At 34.3% G+C, this 12,805-nt stretch overlaps 1 protein-coding gene across 10 annotated transcripts in view; it reads left to right on the top strand.

Annotated features, from left to right (window-relative positions):
• LOC138320812 (bromodomain adjacent to zinc finger domain protein 2B-like) overlaps positions 1-12,805 on the top strand; it is a 71,599-nt gene that overhangs the window by 46,975 nt on the left and 11,819 nt on the right. For 7 of the 10 annotated variants that reach the window (XM_069264044.1, XM_069264042.1, XM_069264046.1 and 4 more), the window contains 13 exons: positions 615-644; positions 3,540-3,584; positions 4,013-4,078; positions 4,332-4,394; positions 4,771-4,848; positions 5,323-5,434; positions 5,721-5,971; positions 6,306-6,415; positions 6,685-6,973; positions 7,286-7,342; positions 8,058-9,549; positions 11,737-11,895; positions 12,161-12,444. In XM_069264044.1, the coding sequence (XP_069120145.1) occupies positions 615-644; positions 3,540-3,584; positions 4,013-4,078; positions 4,332-4,394; positions 4,771-4,848; positions 5,323-5,434; positions 5,721-5,971; positions 6,306-6,415; positions 6,685-6,973; positions 7,286-7,342; positions 8,058-9,549; positions 11,737-11,895; positions 12,161-12,444 (3,036 nt within the window). The remainder of the gene's footprint in view (positions 1-614; positions 645-3,539; positions 3,585-4,012; positions 4,079-4,331; positions 4,395-4,770; positions 4,849-5,322; positions 5,435-5,720; positions 5,972-6,305; positions 6,416-6,684; positions 6,974-7,285; positions 7,343-8,057; positions 9,550-11,736; positions 11,896-12,160; positions 12,445-12,805) is intronic. The other 3 variants (XM_069264041.1, XM_069264049.1, XM_069264047.1) reach the window with 3 other exon arrangements.

The following is a 12,805-nucleotide window of genomic DNA, read 5'->3' as shown; positions in this document are numbered from 1 at the left end:
TTAAATAAAACATAGCTGTTTATTTTCAGGTGTATATTCATCATAAGAGGTTAATGATGAATATTCTCATGATTATTTTTGTCCCGGGTTTCTTTGTAGAAATATATTCTCTACTAGTGATTAAGATACAAATAGAAAGGGAAAAAAACAAACAAATGAAGAACATACAGTTAGCATAGTGCCTGTAGATCCTGGTGTTATATTTGTAATTAACATTACCATGTATAACCAAAAAGGTCAATAAAAGTATGGAGAAAAAAACTTGTATTTGTGCATGATGGTTTAACCTTGTCAATTTCCTCTGCATGTCTCTAAACATCCTGATGACAAAATCATGGATTTTCATTTTTTTCATGCAAAAACATTTATAAGTTTATAGATCTGACAAATGTAAAGTTACCAACCATAATTATACAAATATATACATAATATGCTATATAATACATGATTTAAATGTTTCTCTCTTAAAATTAAGAGTTATTCAGTTATGTTTGACTAACAATAACACATGCACATGTAAACGTTTTATGTATCACAACACGTTAAAACATCAGAACTATTTACAATGGTTGTGTCTGCCGCCTGCTGAAATGTTGATTGTGTAATTATTGCAGTCCAACCTCTTATGGTATCATATGGAGAGAGTAAGTTTGACCTCTTTATGCCCATTACATGTATCCATCCTCGCTTCAATATAGTCCTCTCTCAAAAGTTCATAAGCCGCTAGATTTGCAATTCAAATCAATGCTCTGAAGTTACATTGTATTGTATGTTGCCGTCTTTTCATAACGTATGTATGACTTACTTGGAGTAATTCTGTGTTAAACATTAAATGCTGGGTGTAAAGTAAGATTCCGGTTTCAGTGAACATTTTGGCAAATTTTGATCAAACTATGAGCTTTTGGGAGAAATTGATCTTCAGTCATTATTAGATGCTAATGTATCCTGCATCATTTATGTAGCCTACAATGTATAGTACTATTAAATCAATCTTTTTTGCATTCTCTATATTTGCTTTACCTCTTATAAGCTTTTGATAGGTAGGATCTCCTGTACTATCTTAGCATATATAATGTAATCATGTATCAATATTATCTATAAACTATCCTATATAGTATATTGTATAAAACAGATATACATGTACTTTGTAAATTTTTATATGAGCCACTTCTTTGTAGGTTAAAGAAATGTTGGAATTTATGAGAATAGATCGTCAAATTCTCAGACTTTTATTAGACAGCTATTGAAAAGACTAAAAAACAATGGATAATTACCACTGAGTTTTCAAAACATGAATGTAATACCATTTTATTCAGCATGATATTTAGAAGCTCTTTAATATCAATTTAATTTTGAAAGGAATGTTCACAAGCTAGAATCTCTTGAGACTTTTGAATATATAATTTTTATAACTTTTCAAATATAAGAATCTTCTTTTCTCTTTCACATAAGACTATGTGTAGATATAAGGAATAATGTGAGATTTTTATAAACACTACAGAGAAAGTCTTACATTGATAGGTAACATGTAGTTCCTCCTCATTGTTCTTATAAATTACTTGTTTTTGTAAGGACTTGCAGGTTTTTTGGTACGTTATGGTACAGTTTGTGTAACAATAGAAACTTCATTTGCATATCACAGAGTTATCTGCTCTTGTGGATATAGATGGCGTTAGTAAACGTCATATTGTTGCAATCACATGACATCACAATTGATACTTACCCACAAGGGTAGATAACTCTGGAATTTGCAAGAACAGAATAGGTGAAATTCTGTCAGAGTTTGAAAAGGACAAGTATTAGTTTACCAATGCTTATTTTTATTTCTAGGCTTTTAGTGTGTCCAGCTTATTAGCAATGTTTTATACTATGTGTGTAATATTGCAGTGACTTTTTCATTTTTGTTTCCTTTAAGTTAATTTAAATTTAAAAAACTTGCGTAGTCATTATTTGAATTTTCATACTGTTTATGTTTTGGTATAAATTACTAAGAATGTGTTGTTAAGTTTGAAAGAATAGCAGTATATTTCTAATGCCTTTGATAAATTCTTTGAAATCATGATTATTCATATCAATCATAAGTATTAAAAAGATTGGTCTCATTTTTTTTTCTTTTTTTGCAATTGATGTAATTTGGTACATTTCTCTCTCTTTTCTTGTAATTTGACTTTAAGGTTGATATTCTAGTGTGAATAAATTGATGAATATTTCATTTAAGACTTTTCTTGTTTAAAATTATGATAAAGAATTGTTTCCGTCTTAAATATATAGCCAAATTGTGGTTTGATTTTGCGACTTATCTTAGATTTATAAATATATGACGATTTGTTTTTGTGACACAATTAAAGTAAGGTATTGTAAACAGCTTCTGGTTTTCACAGGCTTAACATTTAGTGGTATGAGCAGCAAGCAGAACAAACGTAGCATCCTCATCTTTCCAGCATTTAATTGAATATGTTAGTTACCTGATTACGTTTAGCTGATTTTGTTTTCTTCTTATACTGAATAAGCAACATACTGCACCCATTTTATGGTATCCATAGCAACCAAATTTTGTTTTTTCTAAAAAAACATCACTACCCAGTGTAAAAGGAAGATTATCTTGTATTAATTAGTCTCCTTAATTTCTTCTGCTTCTTTCTATGAATAATGTTACTCTGTCTTTACATGTTACAGAGTTATCTGCCTTTGATGATAGGTATCGATCATAACATCATTACTTTGTTAAACTAGTGTCACTTTCTCTGAGAAATGTGACAATATTCTTGCAAACGCATGACGTCACAATCAATACCTACCTGCCAGGGGAGATAACTCTGTAATGTTTAAATACAAAATACTTGATAATGCTTTATAATCAACTGGCTTTGGTATCTTCTGGCTGACTGTATATAAATACTTTTTTTTTTTAAATACAGTACTGATATAAATATTACCCGAAGCTATATTACAGGGAATAAATGACATAATCCAGAGGTGTAAAAGATAACAATAGATAATTATTTCATAAAATATTGTGAAATTAATGCTCGATTTTAGAGTGTTCATTTCTATAAACCTTGACTTCGACACCATTTATTAGACAGTGTAGTACATGCATCTACAATAGTGATTTTCTGACTTGATAGAATAGTTAAATTGACACATTTAATAAGATTTACATTTATCTATTGGTGAGGTTTATTTAAAATGAGTTTAAAAAAACCAACTACATATATTTATTTGATATTTAGAAAACCTTGTTTCTTATCCATTTGCCAATATGAAGTGTGAATGAATTTAATGCTTATAAAGAGCACATATACTAATGATAAAAACAGCATGATGCATGAATGCAAGTTTGCTCAATTAGTTTCTTAGTGTTATAAATACATGTATCATACAAATGTGAAGTTGGAGAAAAGTAAAATTAATTCTTACTTCATTTTCTTCTAAAACCTGAATAATTATGCAGAAAAAATACAACTACATATTTGTTTCTATCTTTGGTGTGTATACATCATATAAACATTGTATTGATGAATTTCAATTTTTTCCAGGAGAGAGAAATGAAGAGACAACAGGCATTGATGATGAAAGAACAGGTAAGATATGTATATTGCATTTATGGCTTCATGAACACTCCTATGTATAGCATGAAACTATAATATTATCTATAACTGCAGTAGGGAACTCATTTCTTCCCATTTAAATAGATACCCCCTCCCCACTTTTGTTTCCAGACACCAAACCCTGTCATTGAAAGTGTGATATAACAATCAATGTCCATAGCAGCTTTGGGGATTATTTCAATTATAATATCCATAAATGCTTAATTAGGTATCTTTCAATTTTAGCATTCCTGAACAATTTTTAGATCTGACTTTGTTTATGAATAATTAATGTTGGAAAGAGGATTTAAATTAAGGTAATGTAATGAAACAAAATGCATCAAATCAGCTTGTTTTTCAAAAGTATTGATGTATATATACATTATTGTGACCTTAGATAATGTTCATTGTGTATTTTCCAGGAAAGAGAGAGGAAAAGACAACATATTCTATTGGTGAAGGCTATGGAGGCTCAGAAAAAACAAGCAGTAAGGGCTTATTGTTATTAGTAAAAAAAAATGTACATGTAATATGTGAATGCTAAGTTGAAAAAAAAGGTAGCAGGTTATGCAACAGGTTTAGATTTCTTAGTGGTGAAAGTAATTGGAACAGACTGCATCTACTGCAAATATGATTTTTGAATGTTGTGTCTCAAAACATATTTTATGAAAATCAGTTTTAATATTTCCCTGTCATTTCATAGATGAATCAATTTTAACACTTGCTTTCTAATAAAATCAGGAAAGGGATCGCCTCAAGGAAGAAAAAGTGGTTGAGAAGCGAATGGTCAGGGAACGAAAAATGGTAAGTTCTGGATACATTGTCATACTGTGTAAATCAACCTGTGTTTGTGTGCAATTGAATTTATCATTTTTTGCATCAAATGGGAAATGCGGAAATAATTATAAATAGCTGCAAAAAATGATTCAAAAACGGAACCAAAATCATATGATAATAAATTGTGAAGTTAAATTGACATGACAATGTTGTCTGGCGAATACAAGTTAGTTAAATGTATGAATTCATCTGATGAAATTTTTTTAGAAAATAATAGGAAAATTGTGATTCGTCAGATATCTAATTATAATCAGCTAAAACTCTGAGAAAATAATAATGCATTAACCAGAGCATCATTTAGAAGTAAGTTAATGAATTTTCTGATTTGTGTTTGTGTATGTAGGAACAAAAGCGTTGGGAACTTCAGATGGCAAGAGAACTGAAAAAGCCCACCGAGGACATGGAACTCCGTGACAGTCGGGTAAGTCAGTCAAATTCAGATAAATCAATGAAGATTTCTATGAGTCTTAAATCATCTATATTTTACTAAGTATTTGCATAGACTTGAGATAGGGAACAGTTCAATACTTAACTCCGACATATTGGTTAGGTACTATTTTCAACTGGAATTGAGAGACAATCTGAGGTATTCTTTGCCAAAATCTAGTATTGATGAGCTATTGTAGAAATGCTGTATTTCACCCAATAAGCGCCCATCTCCTTATAAGCGTCCCTCTTCCTTTTTGAGGCCTCAATTTTAATTGCCTTGGCATAAATAAAGACCAAAACTATACAAAACTGTATAGGTTTGCAATAATTACGTCTTATTAAGCACCTTTTAATTTTCAATTTTTTTTAAAAGCCCTATACTCTTTTTGGGTCGAATAAGGTAAATTACAATAAAATAAATAAACACGTTTTAGCTGGGGACAAATTTATACGTTATATTTTGCAGCCATTACCCGAGTATCCACGGATACCTGGCCTCCAAACAGACAGTGCTGCCTTTGCTGACATCCTCATGGTGTTGGAGTTCCTACATAACTTTGCTGATGCTCTGGGATACGGTAAGGCTGAATAATGTGCTAATAGGTTTGATACGTTACCCCCAAGGTTATGTCGAGTTATACTGGTTTACCTTTTGCTTTTCAAACATTTATCAGAATTTTTCAACAAAAGAAATCTATGAGAACTCATTGAGTTGAAAGCAGTGGAAAACTGGAGAGTCTTTATGCATTTAATTAAAAAAAAAAAAATTAATACAATCTTAGAGATCAAAATTAACGAAGTTAAAAAAATGAGGTATAAGTACTGGTTAAGACAAATTGACAAAATTATTGATTCTGTTGGTAGATAAGGACACACTTCCGACACTGAAGTCCCTTCAGGATGGCATTCTGGGTAAAACTGAGGAAGATAGCGAGGATTACATTGCTCTTGTTTCTCACCTCCTACGATACGCCATCAGTGACCCAGGTGTGCCCAATCCTAAAGAGGCAGTCACAAAGCTTGGACAGAAAATCGTAGACATGGAGATTTCAGATAACATTGTCTCTGAGATCTTACGAATATTTGTTGTGGCCAGGAATGGAGGTGGCAACGAGGTAGTTACATACCTAATTTAACTATTTTTGTACTGATCTAAAATATAACTAATATGAGTCTTGTTCCTATGTAAATACTCTTGAATTATTTGTTTCTGCATTATTTTGTCAAATATTTGATTTTACTGATTGGAAAAAACTTTGATAACTTAATACATGTATTACAATTAATTCTGGAAAAGAAATGCTGTATTATGAGGAATGCAATGTTCCAGAAATTTTCTGAAATATAGATGTGCAATGTCAGATTTAACAAGTTTAAAATGACATGGATATGTGGAATGTGATTTATTGTTCTATTAAAACAAATTTCTTTTCTTTTGTGCTGTTACAGATGAGTGGGTGGTTGTCCGATTATCCTCTGGAGTCACTGGACCATGTCAGGAAAGCTGCTATTTTGGCGTTTCTATGCAATGAATTGCTGTGTGGAAAGTCTATATCATCGTAAGTTGACTAAATCAACCGCCAGCAAATACCAGGCCTTGTAAATAGTATTGGGGAAAAAAGAGACATTTTTAATGTTATTTTTTAAGGTCACTTTTCAATATTGTAGCTCAATACAGCCTTTATATCTATTAGCATTGATATTGAATGGTTATTAAAACTGGAACTAATTTATTTTCATAATATTTAATGTAGGAATTAACCAACTTAATTTTGAAGTAATCTCCCATGATTTCTGTTATGATCTCCCCTTTTAAAAATTTTCACAGAGAGATAGAGAAGCATTTAGATCGTATGGGAGACATCCGCCGCGATAAGTGGGTTGTGGAAGGCAAACTTCGTAGACTCCGGGTTCTACAATCAAAGAAGTTCCATCGGCCTGTCTCCAAGCCTGTGTCGGACCTAGATTCGTCAACGCAGGGGGCGGAGGGTGATGAATCACAGAACACCTCAGGCATTAACAAACGTTGTAGTGATGATGATGAGGAGAAGGAAGAGGAAAGTGGTAATGACAGCGATGACGATGCCCAGTCTGGCTGTCAGGAGACCGATGGAGATGTAAGATCATTATTTCAAGTTTTTATTCACCTTTATTTTGAAAAAATATGTATTGATGCACTGAAAATTTCCTTTTATGCAATAAGATTTTATTAAAGTATCATTAGTAACATAATAATCTTAGATAATTTTTATAGCATTCATGTCATTAATGATAAAACCTTTTCATCATGTCATGTATAAATGACATGGAGGAAATGGGGGATTACTTTACACTGGGGTTTCATTAATGCACCATTTGATGAAGAAAAATATGCTCATATCTTGATCTTTTAGTATTCATCTCTAATAATACCGTTTCAATATTTAAAGGATGAAGAACCTCTGTCCCTTGAAGAGTGTGATAAGCAGATTGAGAAATTACAAAAGGTAAGCAACATTAGACAGGCTTTATAGTGTTTTTGAACACTTGATTCCATGTTTTTGATACTTCATTACTTGATGGATCTCCTGGAGCCACGATCCTTGCAGAAACACTCAATAGTACCTTCAAAAAGCCGGCTATGCTGCACACATTCATCTTGTGAAGTGGAGAACTTGTGTGACGTAGCTGTAAGATATGTAGCGCAGGCCTGGCAAAAACCAACCATAAACGTGGATATTAGGAACGGCGCAACATGAATAATTACACTCCAGCTTTCATAATTTTCATATTCCGATGCATTATAACCGTTGAAGACGAATATTACGGCCCGCCTGTCATAGTACCAAAAGACATAACTTCCCTGCCACTTCTCAAAAACACCCTTTAAAACTCACGATAAAATATTATTAGCTCTAATGTCATCAGAGACCGACAACAGCAGCATCCACAATGATGTTGCCATGGTTATCTTACACATAAACTATATGTTTTATATGGCTGGATGGTAATCATAAATCTAACACCAAGTTCAAAGGAATCTTTCTTCAATGACTCTAATTAAATTTCAAATATAAGATGTACAGCTAAAATTTGAATAACATAAATACACTTTGATGAATGGATACAACATCAGCCAATTTGTATAGCACTCGTTCATATAGACTAGAACTTTGTTTCAACTGCTTGATAAATCTAATGATAAATTCTATGTAATTTCAGCAACATGCCCAATACCGAGCAAAAGTGTTCAAGTCTTCCCATAAACTTCGTGCAATAATGGTGGGTTCGGACCGATACCGCCGCAAATATTGGGTCCTACCGTGTGCTGGGGGTGTGTACGTGGAAGGCCTTGAGACTGGCAAGTCCGTGGAGGACGAGGATCTGAACGAGGATGACAAGGACATCAAACAGGAAAAATTAGAAGTCAAAACGGAAAGTGAGAAAGTTAAAGAGGAAGAGAAACTAGAAAGTGAAAATTCTGAATTGAATGGAAGTATTGTGAAAGAGGAAAAATGGGAAGAAGAGAAAACGACAATCAAAACAGATGAAGAAGACATTAAAAAGGAAGAAAGTGTAGTGAAATTGGAACGGAAGGAGGATCGTAATGTCTGGGATACTGTTAAGGAGGAAGGTTTAGATAAAAGTTGTTCTCTGTCAATGGCGACGAAGATGGAAGTGGATGAGGTTAAGAGTGATAGTAAGTCGGAGACTGGAGAAGCAGCTATTGTGACTTCGGCATTATTTCCTACCTCATGGAAAATGGACAAACACAAGCAGACGACTTGTAATGGGGAGATAACTCCTTCTACCTCAGTGTGCAATAATAAACTGGACTGCTCTAATAAAGGTTCCTCCAATATATTCCTGCAATCCCCATCCTCCAGTAAGCTTAGTGACTTGTGTGGGAGTGAATCCTCTGCAGTATCTCCCACCAAAAGTGAGAGTAAAAGTGACGATTCTAAATCGGTTGTGAACAATAGTTTGCTTAACTCTCCTTCACCTCTCATAACTCCATATTCATCAGCACCCTCATTGTTTTTTCCACCATTTAGTCCATCCCTCAATGGTGCCCTAGGTTCAAATCCATCAACGTCCAGTCTGTCCCCTGGGGAATCCAGTCCCCGCCCTGCTCACCAGCACAACAAGAGCAGTACCCCATCCCACACAGAGGGCAAAGCTAGTTTCCTCAGCATCGATACACTTCTCAAGAAGGACTCATCTCATCTCCCCAGCCAGAACAACCACTTCCTCCAAAGTCCACTCTTCCCAGTTTCCCCAGATCAAATGATCAAATCATTGAACTCTTCAACAGACAGTGAACAAAAACCATGGTTCAGCATTTTACCCAGAATGCCTTGTGATGACCTCAGTATGACTCAGGGTAGCTCGCCCCAGGTAGGACTGAGTTCGAGTCCGTTCTCGGGTGCCTCTCCATTTTTCTCGCCCATGTCTTTGCGTGCCTTCCCCCTCCACAGCCCCTCCTTTTCTTCATTCCAGATGGGACAGCTGTATAGTCCCAACAACTACAGTGCCACAACAGCATCCACCAACACAAGCTGTGACTCGCCCTCAAAACTCAATGACTCGTCCTTCAAGGTGCCTCTTACACCAAAGGTAGAGATGGATACATGGCCCTCAATGGGCCACCAACAGGAGTCTGCAGAAGCCCTGCTCAAGGATCTACAGGGAGAGAGGCAACCCATTCCTGAAGGTAAGGGATTATGTTTGTCTTCTGTAAAATTATAAAACAATACTGATTATTGAACAATGGTCTTTATCCTGATTGAAGCTTATTTAGGGTCAGATTGTCTTCTGTTCTCAGTGGAAGTTTTTGTGGGAAGAAGATTTATAACTAGATATAACAGTTCACTACACATGCATATGCTTGTAGTACTCAGATAGATACATAAAACCCTGATCAATAGTCAAAATGATAATATTAGTAAAATAAAAGACGGCGAATTAGCAGATTTGTTGAATATGAAACAGAGAACGGGTACATCACTGAAATGTCAACAGATCTGCCACTTAGCAGAGCTATTTCAGTGTATATAGTTCAAGCTCAAATTCCTGAGATAATACAAACCATTTACAAACATACAATATGAAGCTAAAAACCTATTTTGCCTTAAGTTTAAAATTAACACAAACAATTGAGTTAACAACTGAGTTAAATTAGACAAAAACTGAGTTAACTTAGACCTGAGTAAGTTCAACACAAACAACTGAGTTACTTAGACCTGAGTAAGTTCAACACAAACAACTGAGTTCACTTAGACCTGAGTAAGTTCAACACAAACAACTGAGTTCACTTAGACCTGAGTAAGTTCAACACAAACAACTGAGTTCACTTAGACCTGAGTAAGTTCAACACAAACAACTGAGTTCACTTTTACCTGAGTAACTTCTAGTGGTGTAACGATAGATCGACTTATCGATGTATTGCAATAGTTTTGCCCGCGATAGCAATAGGTCAGTAGTATAATTTAAAGTCGATAACTATCCTGATATTAAATTTAACTATTGATTGTTTACGATAGTTTTTTCTCAGAGCAAAAATTACACTCAAAACAAGAATTTCCACCGAATCTGCCGAAATGTCTGCGTAGTGTTTATACATAAAAGCGTCTTTGAGATTTTGATCGTGGAAAGCACTAAATACAAGAACAACACAATTCAATCACAATGAAAAAATATCTTAAGCAAATATTGTTGCATTTTCATAAGCGTACAGATTAAATGAATAAATTTTTAAGTAGTTATTGTTTCAAATGTAAAATAATATCTTGGTAAACTCATACATTGTACAGTTGAAGGAGTTTCTGACTTATTTCATTCCTGGTGCATATTTTAGACACGGCCTCCAATTGCTCTTAGTGGGGTGTCAGAATTGACCCAATTCGATCAATACCTTGCCATAGTGATTACAACAACAACATGGCAGAGGTTAACGGTGATTTTGAAATTGTTGCAAATAAGAAGGCAAAAGCAGCCGTATGGCAGTTTTTTGGGTTTCTAAAAACAGAGGACGAAGTGTTTCAATGAAAGAATCATAGACCTCTCGGCACTTGGCGACCTCGGTACTTCGATATTCGGCACTTGGTAATCTCGGCACTTTTATTTTCGGCATTTGGAATGTTTGGCACTTTTGAAAAGAATTCGGCACTCAGTTTTGAAATATTATAAAGTCTATCGCTGTACGAGAATTATTGACTTTCATTCCTACAATTTACTCCGAATTTATGAGGGGAGTAACTTGATGTTTGTGTGCAGATGCACAGTAGTGACGACCGATGAAAGTTGTTAAAAAGTTGTTATATTTCAGTCATGATACAATAAAAATATTTTGAAACAAACACATTTCTAATTTATTAGCATTTAAACATTTTGATATATTATTGATATTTAACTTATTCATAATATTTAATGCATTTTGACTATTTTTCGATCGAATTTCATGGTTCGTTTTTCAACGAATTTTCCATAAATTCCATGGTAAGTGCCCTTTCATATGTGAATAGACGATTAAAATACAGTGTAATAAAACTTTGACGTCAATATCAAGTTCTACTGACAATAAAAATGCATGTAACATAAATATTTCTTAAAATAGGCCACGGAAAATTATACATTGAATTATTACGAAATCTGCAAATGTAACTATCGTGATAGTATCGCAATAGTCTCTAGACTATCGTGATACTATCGCAATAGTAATTTTACTATCGCAATACTATCGTGATAGCCTTTTTGGCCACAATAGTCACCTCTAGTAACTTCAACATTAACACAAACAACTGAGTTAATTAGACCCGAGTAAGTTCAACATTAACACAATTATATATAAACAACTGAGTTCACTTAGACCTGAGTACTAATTACATATTTATTTTTTCAGACATGAAGAAAAGCTGGTGGCGAGTTACTGATTCTGAACAATTGAAGACGCTACAACGACATTGTCATCCTCGCGGAATCCGTGAGAAAAATCTCCAGAAATCCTTCCAGAAATACATGGACTATGCCTGTGACTCGTGTTCTAAAGGCAATAAAGAAGGTGGGTGAAAACCAACAGTAAAAATATTCTACTGATATTTCTCTGCCATGTTACTGCATATATTCCAAAATTCCAAGACATGGGGTAATTTGAATTTTGACAAAAAGTGATGAAATGAGTTTTCTTGAAATGAAAAATGTATACCAGGTATGTAGGATCTACATGTATTCCACTATCAACTGGCATATCAAATCAAAAGTACTGGTAGGATGCATTGAATAACCTAGAAACTTATTACAAGGTAAATTTTTGTTTGTATTTGTAGTTGTATCCCTGGAATCTGACTCTTCTGAAGAGGAGGAAGAGGAGGAAGAAGAGGAAGAAGAAAAAGAAGAAGAGAAAGAAGAAGGTCAGGAAAAGAAAGAAAAGGAAGGCGACGGGAAGCAAGAGGAGGTAGATGAAAAATCAAAGAAGAAGAAAGAGAAAGAAGTGCCACCAACCCCTCAGAAAGAATGGCTGCCAGAAGTCGCACACCAAGTGGAGCAAGCTGTCCTGGAAGAAGTGGAGAATTTGGTTGAAAGAGTCGCTTCAGCAAGTCTGCAGGTCAAGGTTTGTTTAATACCCTAAGTAGTGGAGAAAGCACTTGCATGCTGCACATGACGTTCTGTCGGTAGTTTTCTTGATTTCCTTAGATGAGTGTGGTGTTCTGCATGGTCCTAGCTGTAAGGTACCAGGTATGTCAATGACAACCCCATTGACACCGAACATTATGGTTTTTTATCCACAACCGTGACGTTTTTATGACATTTAGAGCATATCATGTGACCAGTGTCCATCCGTTCTGTCCTGTGTGATCTATCTTATCTCATTTCTTTACCAAGAACATTTTTAGGCTCCATTCACTGTTACTTTAGAGCCTTATTTACAATGTCCAATAATTTCATTGAAAAAAAAGAGAAATAGACTCTAA

This window comes from Argopecten irradians, chromosome 4 (genome assembly GCF_041381155.1).
Source record: "Argopecten irradians isolate NY chromosome 4, Ai_NY, whole genome shotgun sequence".
Classification (NCBI taxonomy): Eukaryota; Metazoa; Mollusca; class Bivalvia; order Pectinida; family Pectinidae; genus Argopecten; species Argopecten irradians.
The sequence above is the reverse complement of the archived record's forward strand: the minus strand, read 5'-3'. Positions and strand labels throughout refer to the sequence as shown.